Source organism: Chinchilla lanigera, unplaced genomic scaffold (assembly GCF_000276665.1).
Source record: "Chinchilla lanigera isolate Chin_1 unplaced genomic scaffold, ChiLan1.0 scaffold00140, whole genome shotgun sequence".
Taxonomy (NCBI): Eukaryota; Metazoa; Chordata; class Mammalia; order Rodentia; family Chinchillidae; genus Chinchilla; species Chinchilla lanigera.
Genome location: NW_004955541.1, coordinates 98,685 through 114,331, shown reverse-complemented (window position 1 = coordinate 114,331; position 15,647 = coordinate 98,685). Strand labels below are relative to the sequence as shown.

At 61.7% G+C, this 15,647-nt stretch overlaps 1 protein-coding gene across 8 annotated transcripts; it reads left to right on the top strand.

Annotated features, from left to right (window-relative positions):
- Positions 1–209: 209 nt before the first annotated feature.
- Positions 210–15,013, top strand: Tldc1 (TBC/LysM-associated domain containing 1). 8 transcript variants are annotated; one of them, XM_013507975.1, is made up of 9 exons: positions 210–290; positions 5,514–5,691; positions 7,354–7,587; positions 7,881–8,022; positions 8,660–9,088; positions 10,094–10,200; positions 10,603–10,721; positions 12,306–12,485; positions 12,932–15,013. In XM_013507975.1, exons 2-9 carry the CDS (start codon positions 5,539–5,541, stop codon positions 13,155–13,157), a joined length of 1,590 nt encoding a protein of 529 aa, XP_013363429.1. In that variant the 5' UTR covers positions 210–290; positions 5,514–5,538; the 3' UTR covers positions 13,158–15,013. The 8 variants fall into 8 exon arrangements, with proteins under 8 accessions (XP_013363429.1, XP_013363431.1, XP_013363430.1 ...); XM_013507977.1 differs by lacking the exon at positions 210–290 and adding an exon at positions 301–322; XM_013507976.1 differs by lacking the exon at positions 210–290 and adding an exon at positions 346–417.
- The last annotated feature ends 634 nt before the right edge of the window (positions 15,014–15,647 follow it).

Genomic DNA, 15,647 nt, shown 5'->3' with positions numbered 1-15,647 from the left:
CCGCCCGGTCCGGTGAGCTGGCATCCTCCACGGCCACTCTCTGCAAGGTCCGGGGTACTCGGCCCCGCCTACTCCGCCCGCAGCCCGCCCACTCCCCCTGATCTGCATCGCCATTGGCCGACATAGCTTCGGGGCCCCGACCCCCCCGAGCCGTCTTCCATGATTGGAGTACAGCTCCGCCCGTCAGCGCCGTTGCCTGGGAACGGGCAGGGGCGGTACCCGAAGGGAAATTCCCAGGCTGCTGGACGTGGACCGGAAGGAAGAGAGGCGTGTGTGCGGGCGCAGGCCGGGTGAGCGGAGCTGAGGGCGGGCGGCGTCTGTCGTAGGTCGAGGGAAGGAGGACGGCCTTCCCGCCGTCCCTGGGAACACACAGCACTCCTGGCTCTGCCATGTGTGCGGTCCCCTTAGGGACCAGAGGTGCCTTCTCCAGGGCCCAAGCCAGCTGGCGGAGGGGGCGGGCACGGGAAGGAAGCGGGCGTCTGCGGGAGGGGTTTTATCACAAAGGGTGGTCGGCTACGGAGGATGAAGGTTCTTGCTGAAATGGGTTAGGAGCCTGACTAAAGTGCGGTCAAGCAAAAAGTGTCATTTTTTGTGGGCCGTTAGACCTACTATTTTATTTAAGAGGTTTGTTTTGGAGACAGGGTCTCACTCTATAGTCAGGCTAGCCTTGAACTCGCAGCAGTCCTCTTGCCTCAGCCTCCTGAGTGCTGGGAGGGGTGGGTGCTGGAGGCGGAGAGCTGCAGAGTGCAGCTGCTGAGTCCACGGTCAGGGCAGCCGGGGCTGAGCTGGGATGCAGGCAGGAGCTCCTGCCCGGGCTCACGCTGCCCCTAAACGGGACCAGAAGCCCCTCTGTGTCCCCAGAAAAGGGACGCTGAGGGCCACGCTGAGGGCTCTAAGGATGACGGCCTGGCCTCTCGGGGGGAGTGGGGAGGCGCAGGGCATCCTCCACCCCATCGGGCACCGTGGCCGCCTCCCTGGAAGGACGGTGGGAGCAGGCAGCAGTTCCTTCCGAGCGGGTGGTGTCTGGAGTGGCCGTGCTTGTCTTGGGCCCTGTGTTTCTGGCTTTGGCTCAGGAATGCGGCCTCGGTTTCCTGGATTGCTCCATACTTGAAGCTCAGGAAGTGACTCACTGACCCCTTAAGGCATGTCAAGGTGGATGTCATTTAGGACCCGGCCATAGTTAGAGGGCAGAGCTGGGCCCTAGGCAGAGTGGGGGTCAGGAAGGAACACACCTGAAGCGGAAGTAGCGGTGTCAGGGGACTCTGGCTAGGCTCACCTGACAGAATTCCCTCGGAAGACAGGCCAGGGTGACTGGCTGTCCCCTGGGGGCGGCAGTGTATGCAGAGCTGGATAGCTCATGAGGGTGGTCGGCTACTGAGGATGAGGGTTCTTGCTGAAATGGGTTAGGAGCCTGACTAAAGTGCGGTCAAGCAAAAGGTCTTTGTCACTTTTTGTGGGCCATTGGACCTACTGTTTTATTGAAGAGATTTTTTTTGGAGACAGGGTCTCACTCTATAGTCCAGGCTAGCCTTGAACTCACAGCAATCCTCTTGCCTCAGCCTCCTGAGTGCTGGGATTACAGGTACGCGCCACCACACCTGGCTCGGACCCACTATTTTATTAAGGTTTGAAATTAATATAGCAAGTTGCCCACAGTGGTAAAACCGAGGGTCACGATGTGAACTCAGATCTGCCAGCGTTTGTTTACGTCCTAACTGCAGAGCTGGGCCCGTGTGTGGGAGCAGCAGGGTCGTGAATATCGGTGTCCTTCTGGGGGTCCCCTCCTGCTCACCCCCGCCCTGTGTCCTCCGAGGCCATGGCTTCTGTCTTTGGGCCCTGCTGGCTCTCGGGGTGCAGGCTTGTCATGGGGTTCTGCTGTGCATTGTAGGACATTTAGCAGCAGCCCTGGCCTCTGCTCCCCAGATGCCAGTCTCCCTCCCGCTGATGACAACCACCATGTCCCGGACGTTGTCGTGTGCTGTGCGGGACAGAACTGCCTCCAGTTGTGACCCGCCGGTACCAGCAATCCTGACGTACCCTTCAACGTAACACCGAGGGGAGCCTCTGGATGATTCCATGTGGGAGCTGCCAGGCTGGCCCGTGTGCCAGGGTGACACAGAAAGCTGGTCAGGCGCAGGAAGGTCAGGGACTTGCTTGCGGAGGGAGGGACACACCAGAGGCTTCACTTCCTCCACAGTGGACGGAAGAGATTTGGGCCTGGTCCGGGGTGGGGCCGGGAGGAGTTGGAGCCGTGTCCCCCTGTCCCCCGCTGTTGGCGGATGTAGCCATGCAGCGGTCCTCCACTGCATGGAGGTGCTCCTCAGGTGCCGAGGCTGGAGGTACAGCGGACGGTTGTGTTCTGGGGCAGCCCCGGCCCCGCCCTCTCACCGACTGTCCTTCCTGCGGCTGCTTCCCCGGCCTGTTCCTTTCCCATAGCCGCTTCGGCCCCGCAGAGGTCTGGTGGGCTACTCAGGCTGCTGTCTGCAGGCCGTGAGGAGCAGCTGTTCCTAGGGGCGTAGAGGACGGGGCTGGGTAGAGGTGGAAGAGCGTCCCTGCCCTCTGTGACCCCCTCTGCTACCCCTGTGTCCCCAGGGTCCTCAGCCCCGCCTCCCTAGCTCCCACTTCCGGGGCGCAGCACAGCCTGAACACGACCTGGGTGCGGTGTCCTGGTGCCTGGGGACTCCCATCCCACTGGACTTCTGTGTTGGCCGCAGCCCCCTCGACTGGGGCCTGGCCCAAGGGATGTGGGCAGTTGAATGAATGGTGTCGGGAAGGAGGCGGACTGGTGGCCTCTTTGTAGCACGGCCACTGGACACACAGATTCCTTGGTGGATGTGAGGGCGGCTCTCTTCCCTGAGAGTGATTGCTCTGTTTTGCGTGGAGAAGTGGGTTTGTGTATTGAAGGGGCTGGCGCTGGCGCTGGCTCTTACCGTCCTTGCTGCCTTCCCTGGTGGCTCTGGGCTTGTTTCCCCTCAAGGCCAGTGGCCTAGCAGACCTGTCCGTCACGTGCCGAGTGCCCGCCTGCCTGGCACTGGTGGGCTGCACACTCAGGCTGCTGGAGCCCGGGCCGGGTGGGGTGTGGAAGAGTGGGTAATGCTGTCCCCGGGCTCCTGATGGGCCCGAGGCCTGGGGGAGCTGCACTGCACCAGGACGCCCTGGGGTGGCCTCCGGGACGGGGGGCTGGGCATGGCGTGCGGCCTGCGTCTGAGCAGGGTCAGGAGTGGCTGGGGAAGAGGTGCTTTGGGGCGGAAGACAGAGAAGGAGGGGGAGCGGCGCTCACTCCCAGGCAGGGGCTGGCCCGCGCGGGGGCCTCTTGTGGGGGGACCCTGAGAAGAGAGAGGGCTCCACCAAGTTCCCGGTGAGGCAGCTGCAGGACAGCCAGGGGTTGGGCGGCTGCTCCAGGGGCTGTGCTTGTCCCGGGGCTGAGGTCCCGGGCTCCTAGGGAGCCGCAGTCCAGGAAGCCAGAGGCTGGCAGGGTGAAGAGGAAAGTGCCCCGGCTGGCGGGAGTGGAGGGGACGCTGCCCCAGAGGGCTTGAAGCTGGGGCCCGAGTGGACCCCGTGGTGTGCGGGTGGCGCTGGGGGCTTGCCCGGGGTGGGCCTGGCTGCTGCCGCGGCAAGGGTCCGGTTTTTCCCACAGGGCTGTGCCTGCTGTGGGTGACTCGAAGACATGGGTGACTCGAAGTCCTCCATGTCGTAGGCTGGGGTCCAGCGGAGGTGATGTGGTGCCATGCTTTGGGGCGGAAGTTAGACGCAGTGCACCTTTTGCTGCTTCTGCTGCGTTTCAGCAGCGCTCTGCGCATTTCCGGGTGACTTGGCAAATTCACACAAATTAGGAGCTCTTGAGCCCCGACTCCCTAAGAGCTGGGCTGCCTCTTCTCTGACTGAAGCTGAAGCCTGTCCGCTGGCCACACCCTCCTCGGCCCCCTTCATTCAGTGGACTTTTTTTTTTTTCTACTTTTTGAGATAGGGTCTTGCTATACAGTTCAGGCTGGCCTTGAGCTCACTTTGTAACCCAGGCTGGTCTCGAGCTTGCAATGATCCTCCTGCCTCAGCCTCCCGAGTGCTGGGATTACAGGCGTGTGCCACCACGCCGGGCAAATCAGTGGACATTTAAAACTCGTGTTCCGAGAACTCCTGTCCTGATTGGGTTCTCTGTGGCAGTATTGATCCGTAGGGCAAGGAGTAGGCCGTGTGGCCACCCCTACCCTCTGGCCCAGGGGCACCCCCGCTTCCAAGAGGAAGCTGCTGGGCACCGAGCCTGGCCAGGGGGTGCCCTTCTTGGCTCTTCTGTGGCTGAGAAACTTGAACCCTGAGATCCGGTGGCCCCCGAGTGACAGCTCTGGGCCAGGCTGGTCCTGCTCGTAGGCGCCCTCTGCGGGCCGCTGTGGGGGACATCAGGAGGGAGGCGGGTGAAAGCAGGTTTTCCTGCAGGGATGACCTCAATTAAAAGACAGCCATAGCAACAGCGAGCCAGGCAGGACACAAGGAAGAGAGGCTGAGCGTGGAGAAAAGCTGGGTGCTCCAGACAGCAAGCGTAGGGGGTCACCGTGGGAGCCAGTGACCCTCGGGCCGGTGCCAGCCTCAAGGCCGTGAGACCTGTGGGACTCATGTGCGCCCAGGTCGGACGCAGCAGTCTCCCTAACAGCCAGAGGCGGGGAAAGTCCACATGATCATCGGCTGCCAATGGGCACGGTGGGGCATGTCCTGTGTCCCTACCGAGAGATGCCAGCCAGCTGTAAGGATACCAGGCAGCTCGCACGGGGGAACCGCAGGCTGGCTGCGCCACGGTGGGCCCGGGAAACGTGAACCCGAGTGACAGAAGCCATCGATGCGAAATGTCCGGTGTAGGGAAAGCCAGGGATGGAAGGTAGATTTGTGGGGGCCATGGTGGGGGAGGGGGCGTGGCCGGAGATGGCAGCGGGGTTGTTGGGGCTTCCCACAGGGTGACAAAAGGGTGACTTTTGGCACCAGGTGAAAGTGGTTGTTATCAACATTGCAAATGTACTGAACGCCACCAAACCGTACAGTTTAAGATGGAGAACTCTGGGTCAGGTGACTGTCCGCTCACAGACGGGAGGGACAGCAAAGCACGAGGCACCGCTTTCCCTGGAGGTGTGCGCGGTGGGGTCCCTCCTTGCGCTCCCTGCTGCCGGCCTCATCCCTGAGCAGCCCAGGTGCCCCCGCACCACGCCCCCGCACTGGGTTTTTAAAGCAGTGAAAGTTTGGATTGATTAAAATGCCCCCACGCAGTTCCATGGGCCGGGGTGTGGCGTTCTCCACGCCCGAGGCCTAGGTGCCTGCTCTGGTAGACCCCGGGGTCCGGGTGTGGTGCCCCTTCTTGTCCGCTGTTGGCCCCGCCACGCAGAGGCCGCGCCCTGTGGGTCTGCTGCACTGGGGCCACGTCGCCCCCCAAGTCTGCTCTGGTACCTGGGCTGCAGCCGCAGTGCTTTCCCTCGTGATCATGCTTGCCGTGTGCCGCCTTTCCTCTCTGACTGTCTCTCTTCCTCTCCCAGAAAAGTCTCCCTGGGACAAGGAGCCATGGGGAACAGCCGGAGCCGCTCGGCGAGGAGCCTGTGCTCCCGGTTTCTCCCGGAGGAGCAGGCCGAGATCGACAGGTTGTTTGACGCGCTGTCGTCGGCTGCGGACGGCGCGGAGACCCCGCCCCGCTCCTTCTCACTGAAGGCTCTGCAGGCAAGAACGACACTGTTGCTCAGGCCGGTGTGGGGCCGGGGTCTGCAAACTGTGGCCCTCGGGCCAAGGGGGGCCCCGAGAAGCGGCTCTCTGCAGGGCCAGGTGGCTCGTGGTTGTGGCTTTGTGGTCCGAGTAGTTCCTGTCGCAGTTACTCTGCCCTGGCAGTGCAAAGAGCAGCCGTCCATGACGTCTGAACGGGCCCTCCCGCTCCTGAAATCAGCAGTGTCCAGTCTGTACTAGAGAAAGGAGCTCAGGGTGGAGCGCGAGGGCCATGCTTCTGAGCATCTCTACCTCGAGCTGACACCAGAGAGCCCACTGGCTCCTGTCCCTGCGGCCCCATGTCTCCTGGCTGCCGTCCCGGAGTCTGGGTGACCGCCGGGAGCTGGGCCTGCCCGGCTCAAGTGACCATGGTGTCTCAGGTGCACCGTCGCCCCTCGGATCGGGTCTGACACGAAGGAATTTGATGGGGCACCGAGTGCAGTGCTCGAGCCTCGCCTTCAAGGCTTGCCTCACAGAGTTGCAACTGCCCGTTCCCATGTTTTGGCCCCGTTCTGGGGGTTCTGAGCTCATGTTCCAGGGCTCTGGCTGAGCAGGACACGGGTGAGACTTCCGCTCCATCCCCGGAGGGGTGGGGGTGCCGTCGCTCTGCCAGCCCATCTTCTGGATGTGCAGACGGCAGTGATGGGGGGCACAGGGCTCCCCCCACCGTGCTGCTTTTGCAGATGAGGAACTGCCAGGGGGCTTGGGAGTCACAGCTGAATGTATGTACACGTGTCTCCAGGTCAGCAGTGCAAGGCCTGGGGCCTCACCCACAGCTGCACAAGTGCACCCCGCCCAGCAGGGGGGGCACCAAGCCCGCAAGCCGGTAGCAGGACACGCGGCTGGGAGAGGACCAGGGGTCCTTGGCTCTGCTTTGAGCTAGGAAGGAATTAGAGGCTGCCTGGCAGGGAAGGTTGGAAACACCACAGACGTGGGGAGGTGCTTCGGGGAGTATGCAGCGTGCACTACGGGAACCGTAGAGTGCCGGCACTGTGGCCGCCAGCTGTTGGAGAGACCGCGATTCGCAGGGACTTCGTGGTGGCGTTTGTGCCTCATGCTCCTCCCGCTGATTTGTCATCCCTGGGCCAAATCAGATCTGATGCAGGAGGCCAAAAGGAAAACAGCATTTACAGAATGTTACTGTTGAAGCTGTTGAGAATTAAGTTAAGATTTCAGTGAGAATAGTTAAAATGTGTATGCGCTGTCAGAGCTGCGCTAAGAAGTCAAAGTGGGATACACTTAGAAGTTCCTGGGAGAGGGCAGCCGCCCTGCGCAGACACTGAGGGTGCTGACATGTCAGAGGGGCGCACGGCGGCTCGGGAGTCTGCGGAGCGGTGCTCTGGGCAGAGTGATGAGCAGGTGGCCACGGGCGGGAGGGATGTGGTTGCCGGGGAGACTGGAAAGTGGGGAAGACAGGATGGGAATGAGCAGGAAGGGTCTGGTTGCCAGGACGAGCCGGGACACTTCCAGGATGTGGGTCTGGCAGGGGCACGGAACGGGGCACAGGGAGGTCACGTAGCTGCTGGAGGCCTCCATGGGGTAGGGGGCCTTGGTCCTGCGTGTTTTCCCAGGACACCAGCTTGGACCCCGCCCTCTCCAGCCCTTTCTCCCGCTTGTCCCCAGCAGAGCCATGTTGGGGAAGCGCTGCCCCCAGAAATGGTCAGCAGACTCTATGACAGCATGTGGTGGGGGGACCCGGCCGGGAGGCCGCCGGGGCCCAGCGGGGCTGTCTCGCGGGAGCAGTTCTCCGTCTGGATGTGGCGCCTGCTGAGAGGAAGCTCCGAGGAGAAGAGCCCCGTGGTCCTGAGCATGATTTCTGCCGCGGAAGGGCCTGTGAAAGCCCGAGAAGTGCAGAAGGTCAGCCTCGGTGTCCTGGGCGGGGCTCGGGACAGTGACAGCAGACGGGAGGGGGCGTTTCGGAGACGTCCAGCTGTGGGGAGCCCTGGGCGCGTGACTGGTGGACGTCAGATTTCCGGGACGGAGGCTTTGGTGAAACCTCCGAGTTACTCACCCCTGGGGCGCCCTCTCCCACACACGCTGGCCGTCGTCACAGTGGGTGTTAGAGAGGAAAGTGCCTGTCCCCTGGCGGCGTGGGGCAGGGCTCGGGTCGTGGCGGAACTGTGACTCCTGGTGCCACTGTGCCCTTGCAGTTCGCAGAGGACCTGGTGGACTCTGTGGTACACGTGCTGACACACAGGCAGGAGCTGCGCGGCTGGGCTGGGAAGGCCACGGGCGCCCCCGTCAGGACGCAGGCCCTGGCCGCCCAGCTCGTTTCCGAGATGAAGCTTCCAGGTAAGCGTGGCCCCGGGCGGTGTGGACCTTGGCGTCACCTGCTGGGTGTCCGTTAGTATAGCTGAGGTGTGGCTTAGAGACAGGAAGTGAGTGCCCGCGACCTTGCCCCACGACGTGGGATTTCCTTAGAATCCTTTGTTTCTGCAGGAGCAGCTGTGACGGCCCAGCTTCTGTCTTGGCTTGAGTCTTCTCTCTCTTTTCCCTGGTCAGTCTAGCTGAAGCTTTCTCAGTTTTCTTTTTTTTTTTTTGTCTTTTTGAGACAAGGTCTCGCTATGTAGTTCAGGCTGGCACTGAGCTCACTTTGTAGCCCAGGCTGGTTTCGAACTCACAATTCTCCTGCCTCAGCCTCCTTAGTTCTGGGATTACAGGCGTGCACCACCACGCCCAGCTCTAAGCTTTCTCAATTTTAACATGCAATCAGTGTTTTAAAAAAAAAGTACTGAGATATCTTGCAGTCATTTTTCATACTGAAAATTGGTTGGAATTGGTGTGTGCGGAGTGCCTCTCAGTTCCGACGAGCCGTCGGCCACGTGTTTAGGTCACGTGTGATTCGTGCCTCCTGAGTTGGCTGAGGCGGGATTAGGCGGTCACTGCCAGGTGACGCCTACCCCAGTGACGCTGACTTCCCTTCCCCTAGGTGGTGAGAGGCCTCAGGGGCCGCAGTGGCTGGACAGCGACTGTGACCGAGCTGTGATCGAGGACTGGGTCTTCAGGGTCCCCCACGTGGCCCTGTTCCTGCGCGTGGTCATCCACGGGGGCCTTCTTGTCTTACGAGGGTCCCTTGACCTGGCCACGCTGGTCCCCGAGCGCCAGGTGGAGCCGGGCCGGGAGCTGGAGAGCCTGCTGGACGTGCTCACCGTCATCTTCCTCAGCTCCCACCTGACCCCCGAGCAGCGGCAGCGCTGGCGCCTGCTCTTCGCCTCCCACCTGCACGGACAGAGCTTCTCGCAGCTGTGCGGCCGTGTCACGCACCGCGGGCCCTGCCTGGCCCTGCTGGAGGACCGCGGCGGCCACGTGTTCGGGGGCTTCTCCTCCTGCTCCTGGGAGGTCAAGCCGCAGTTTCAAGGTGAGGCAGGAAGCCCTGTCCCTGGGAGGGGCGGGGAGATGAGACGAACGCGTTTTCACTGCCCCCTCTGCCCCCTCGGTGTTGCGGCTCCACTGGAATCTTGCATGACCTCTTGCCTGGATGAGAAGACCCCGGAGGGGAAGGGTCAGGGTCAGTGCCTTTGTCCCCGCGGTCTGCTCGATTCATTGTAGGTTTCAGCACGTGCTGGATCTTTCTCTCTGGGAACGGCGGGAACCCTCCCCAGATCCAGGTTCCTGGATGCTGGCTGACCTTGTAGGCAGCCTTTCTGGGTTAAGCTGTTGCCTCAGGCTTCTCTGCCTGACAGAGGCTGTGTGACCTCAGGACACGAACAAGCCCCAAGAATCATGACCGCAGGCGGGGCTGCTGTCACTCCCAGAGCCACCGACTTCAGCTCCAGACTCTGCTGGTCCCACGGTGTTGCTGGTGGGCAGCTTACCTTCCTGCTGAGTGCAGGCCTATGCAGGCCTCGTTTGTGGTGTGCGGAAGTGGCCCCAGCAGAGGTCAGCTTGCCCTGCGGGTGGCCCAGCCAGGGTGCGCATCAGTCAGAGCACGGTGGCCCTGGTCTGCGGTGTTGAGGGAGTGGACGGCTTTGAAGTGACCCAAGCCTGTGTCACGGCGGATGGGATCATGGGTCCCAGCTCTTGCCCTGGGCATGGTACCGTCTGCTCTGGGCCTCAGCTCCCTGAACTCAGCACTAGTGCCACGTGGGCAGGCGGCAGGACAGAGCTGTCGTCGCACCAGCAGCGGTGCTGTGAGCGTCAGTCGGGAGCCCTCCCCATCAGCCTGGTTTTTGGCAGGTGCGGTGCCTCAGTGGGTCCTCGTCCTGTGTCCTGACAGTGATGTCCCTATGCGGCTTCCGCTGTAGGCAGAGTCCCGTCTGGAAGAGCGTGTGACCGTGGGCCTGTGGGCCTCGTGGTGGCCCTGTGAGGTCGCCTCGCGTGGGGTTCCAGTAGACGCTGACCAGCAGTGCCCTTATCATGGCAGGGCAAAGTGCTTCTCCAAGTTGCAGTGCCCGGGGGGTGCGGAGGGCCCACCCCGCTGTGTCCCGTCTGAGGCTGTCCCTGGCCTCCTGCTGCTCGCCTCGAGGGCTGGTGAGTGCATCAGCTGCACGAGCTGCCCCGACCTTGACCACAGCGGCTCGGCTCGCTCTGGCCAGGAGGCTGCAGTGTTGCCCACCCTGACCTCTCAGGGAGGGCCGTCCTTCTCCCCGAGGTCCCCCTGGCCTCTAGTGCCCCCCATTCTATGCTGTGCATTTGTGCTCCTGCTCTGCTTCCCCCAGCTCCCATCCTGCCTTGCGGATGGCCACCCCGACCCTTGGGCCAGTGCTCAGATGCAGTGGGTGCCTCTGTCCTGCGGACCCCCAGCTCCTCCACCCGGGGCCCCAGGCAACTGTAGTGCTCATGCTGTGTGGAGTGCGGGACCCCCGCGGTGCCCACCCCAGCCTCAGGGCCGTCTCAGACCCAGTCACCGTGTTTGTTCTCTGTCACTTCCAGGGGACAGCAAGTGCTTCCTGTTCTCCATCACCCCCAGCATGGCTGTGTACACACCCACGGGCTACAACGACCACTACATGTACCTCAACCATGGGCAGCAGACCATCCCCAATGGGCTGGTGAGGCGCGGGCAGGGCTGTGTGGGCGCAGCGTCCCCCACCGGTGCACAGCCTGGCACCTTCCCTCCTCCCGTCAGCACATCTGCTGCGTGGCATTCTGCTTCCCCTGTGGCCCTGCCCCCTCACTGTGCCATGGGCTCGGTGCCAGGACTGTGACAGCAGGCCCTGGGTGGGCTTCTCTGGTTGTATGCGAAGGTGACTTTGGGCCTCTTCCTGGTCCCTAGATGGTCTGTGACTTCTGTGGCCTGAGGTAGTGTTGGTGACAGACCTGTTACTGGGATGCCACGTGGGTGTAGGGCCCCAGGGTGCTGGCCTCGACTGTGGGGACTCGGTGAGGGTCCAGCTGGGGAAACCGCAGCCCCTGACTGGTCTCACCTCAGCTTGGTGACGGAGCAGGAAGGAGAGGACGAGGGTGGAGGCTGAGGGGCGGGGCCTGAGTGGCCTGGTGGTGGAGCAGGCTGGGTGTGAGTGGCCATGTTCTAGTCACTTTCCCGACGCCCATGACTTAAAGGAGGGGTTGATTTAGCTCACAGTTCCAGAGGGTTCAGTCCAAGGTCGGAAGGCGTGGTGGAGGGGCCTGGCGGAGGAGAGCTGCTCACAGCATGGTGGACAGACAGCAGGGAGAATCGAGGAGCCATGACCCTTCTGTGTCCTACCTCAGGGGCCACCTCCAGCCAGGCTCCCCCCCGACAGCACCTCAGCCATGAGCTCCTGCATGGATTATTGCAACATGCCCAGGATCCAGTCACCCTCCAAACAAGGGACTCCTGGTGACATTTTAGATCTAAACCCTGATGGGCAGATACCCATCTGAGGCCGGAACTGGGTCTCCCCTGAGCCCTGTCTTCTCTACCAGTCTCCCGCTGGGCTCCCCAGCCCTGTGCTTGCAGGGGTTGGGGCGGTGGTGCCCTCAGTTGGCTAGAGCAGGCTGGGGATCCTCTTCGTGTTGCTGCCCTCTGGGGTGACGGCATGACCAGACCACCCAAGGATACCGGCGAGGCCCCCATCCTTGGAGCAGGACCCTGTGTGTCCCCAGGAGCTGCTAGTCACAGGCCTAAGGAGCAGACGTGGCTCTAAGGAGGTGCAACAGACTCCTGCTTGGGCTCTTCTTGTCCCAAATCGGAGCCAGGGTGCTCCAGGACCCCTGGGGACCAGAGCAGGGATGGAAGACTATAGCAGGACTATGACTCAGGTCGCCCTTCCCGATCTGCTGCTATCCTCTGTCCTGACACCCAGCACGAGGGAGCCACGTGCTCCACACTCAGGTTCCTGTCCCCCCGAGGGTCAGAGTCTGTGGCAGGGCTGTCCAGTGTCGCCTGTGCAGCATTCCGGGGCCTGGGGCCACTGTACTTCAGCGTAGCCTCGTGAGAGTGCGGAGCGCTATGCTGTGGGTGTCTGGGGACATCGTGGTTGTTCCGTGGTTGTTTCAGTAATGTGGCATGGCACACTTACGTAGCGCCGATCCAGGCTGAAGTCCACAACAAGACAGTTGCACTCCCTGCCCTTCCCTGGGTCTCAGGCTTCACATCCTGGTGTTCCCGGCCCTGAGGTTGCTCATGCCGTGCTGTGCCGACTCCTTCGCAGGGCATGGGAGGGCAGCATGGCTACTTCGGGCTATGGGTGGATGCCGACTTCGGGAACGGGCACAGCAAGGCCAAGCCCACGTGTACCACGTACAACAGCCCGCAGCTGTCTGCCGAGGAGAACTTCCGGTTTGAGAAGATGGAGGTGTGGGCAGTCGGAGACCCCTCAGAGTCAGAGCTGGTGGGTGCCGCACCCCGACAGGTCTGGCAGGGATGCCGAGCGGGTGGAGGGGAGCTTTCTGCACCTTCTTGGCTTTACCGCTTGGTCCTGCAGCTGGAGTTGGTTTGTCCAGGTTCCTCCCCTGGCGGGGTCCTGGCAGGGCGCGGTTGGGTGGCAGTGCGATGTGCAGGAGTCGGGGTCTGCGCCGTGAGCACCTGCAGGCCAGGAGCTTTGGGCTCCTCGTGGTTCCCTGGCTGTTCCTTGAAGGAGTCATTTTGGCCGTGCACTCCCCGCACCACCGTGTAACTCCCAGCATTGCACCCCGCGGGGCAGGCCCTGGGAGCCCCGGCCCCTCGTCTCCCCTCTCTGATGGGCGGGCACACGGCGGGAAGTTGGTGCTCGGTCCTGGTTGTGGGGCCTGCTGGTCTCTGTGCACGTCACGAACACCCCCACCCCTCCTTCCCAAGGCCCAGGGTAAGAAGAGTGTGCTCGACGCTGACCCCGAGGCGCAGGCTCTGCTGGAGGCTGCCGGGCGGACGCGCCACAGCGAAGGCTTCCGGGAAGCCCCAGACAGCGACAGTGCCGCCGCGTGAGCAGCTGGATGTGGACGCCCTGGGATACGTAGAGCACGCAGCCTGCTGGGAGTGGGTGAAGTCCTCGGACCCGCTCTCCTCCCACGTTATTTTAACGTGAACATGGAGCCCCACGGACCATGTCCAGGTTGTCCTGGATGTACTCTATCAGAACACAGCCCATGCCGGGAAAAATCCCTCCGATGCCGTACATTGGTGGGGGGTTTACCACCCAGAAATTCTGCTTGTCAGTCCAGCTTAGCCTTACATATTGTTCATTTTGTACCAGTGGAATCCAAAGACACCGAGACGTTTGGAGCTCCGCTGGCATCAGCGGGTGTTGGGGACACGAGATCTTGCCGTGAAGGAGGGTGCTGTCTGCAGGGGGTCACTGGACCTCTTCCCAGCCCTCCCCAGTCAGTCCCCGATGGCCCGTTCTGCCTGGAGGAGGGCAGAGGCTTTGGGTGAGAATCACACGCTTTGTGGAGATAGCTCCCAACAGCATGGAATTTGTGTTTGTTTATTTAAAAAAAAAAAACCCCACAAACATCCCGTTAATGGAGAAATAGCTGAAGAGGTTGGGGACAGTGGCCCTGTGTGGCTTGGGTCTTCAGTAGCTGTGGGTCACTAGGGCTCTGTTCCCAGCCTTCTCACCTGTCTCGAAAGGAGTCAACGTGGTGTGGGTTTGGGGTTCCGTCGGCAGAGAAGCAGAGTGACACTTGCATTGCTCGTACCGGTGTTGGGGACTCTCGGGCCCCGGGTTCAGGAGCTTGCTGGACAGGTGCATGGGGCGCGTCCCGTGAACCAGTGCTGAGTGCTGTTCGTGCTGCCTGAACTCTAGCCTCTGGGGACCAGCTGCCGAGTCCTAGCCAACTCCTGAGGCACACCCCCTGCCCAGGGTGGCTCCCCAAGGAGAAGCTGGTGACCGGACAGCAGAGACTAAGCAGGAGTGCAGGAGACGCCAGGTCCCACAGTGGTGGTGATTCATCCTTGGTGGGCGGAGGCTCCAGGCCAGAAGAACCACGGGAGGCCGAGGCCTTGCCCCGGAGGGTCCCCGCTGAAGCATCCGTGAGCGCCCTCCGGCCCTGCGCCTCTTCCTCTGGTCTTTTGCTGTAAACCTTGACCTTTGCGGATCTGATGAAAAGGCGATCTTCCATCGAATCCTTTGCCCTGAGAAAAGCCATACTCTAAACCAATCTGCATTGTGCAGATTCTGCATCTCTGCCAGGATTCTTAGCAATCTGCCCCATGACAGTGCCCTGACTAAAGCAGAAGGCCTTGTAAATTGGCTACAAAACAGTGTCGTCTCAATGGGGTGGATGTGCCTTACCCAGCTGAGGACTCGGTCCTGGTGCGGCCATTGTGAAAGACCCAGTTTTAGAGTCTGTAGGTGCACCGCGCCCTCTGTTGCCTCCACTACGGTCCAGAGAATTGGGCTCCTGTGATCACTTTGTTTAGTCCATACCTCACTCCTAACAGGTCTGCGGCGCCTGCATTCGCTGCTGTGTTTCGGGGCTGGGTATGCCATGGGACCCTGCACCCCACCTTTATTTCACTGTGCATCTGGCCTAACCAGAGTACAGCTCATAGACGGGGACCCCTGCTTCCCAAGGCAGCGCCCTCCCCCAGGACAGGAGGATGCCCCGCCAAGCGCTCGGTCACCTGAGGGTGCAGCCCTGTCGTGGCAGGCAAGGGCCAGCCGTGGGGCTCCTCCTGGCACGGGGCTCCGCTGCGCTGCACACCTCCCTGCTGTCACAAACATCTCAGCGTACAAAGCCGTGTGTGACATCCTTGGGGTTCCCGAGCCCAGCAGGCCCTGGCGCAGGTCTGAAAAACTGGTGACCACATTTTAACAGAGGAGTGTGTCCTTTTGGGAAACCGGAGCAAGAATTCCAGACGTCAGGCCTCAAGGTCTCCCTCTATGTACAAAGCCCAGAAAGTGATGGACGAAGTTAAAAAAATGTCTCCTGTCGCAAATGTGACTGTTACTTTTCCCACCGAACACTTATTTAAAAGTTAACGTGTGTACGTGTGTACGTGGTGAGGAGGAAAGGTGGTGGGGCGGTGGAGCTGGGAGGGCAGGTCTTCCACCCGTGCCCCTGTGGCGGCACTCAGGGCTCCTCAGGGTGATACATGCTCCCCAAGGGCAGCCGTCCCGTGCCCTGGGCCCTGCCTTGATTTGTTTTCTCGTGGGGTCGGTTCAGGTCCACACGTGTTCTCGCCCTCCTTTCATCCATCAGCCGTGTGAGGCCACGATGGCTCCGCTCCTGTGTGTGCAGGATAGTGTTGGCCTGCGGCTGGTGGCTGCTGCAGGGAATGCGCTGTGTGTGAGTGTGTGAGTGTGTGTGTGTGCGCGTCTGTCAAATTGTTGGATTAAAGGGTGTCTGCTGTTTTGTTGTTTGGATGTTGATAGGTGGATAAACCGCTAGAGCTCAGTTCCTAGCCCCCGGTCCCGCGTGCACGGGCCGCGTCCTCAGCCGTGTTGCTGTCTGGCACATTCCCTGCAGAGGCAGAAGCTGTCATTTTGAATTCTCCAATGCGAGATGGCCGACAGCTTCCCTTCTGAAAAGTTGTCTGTGTCGGTCTTTCTGGCTTCCTAGGGTGTGGGTCT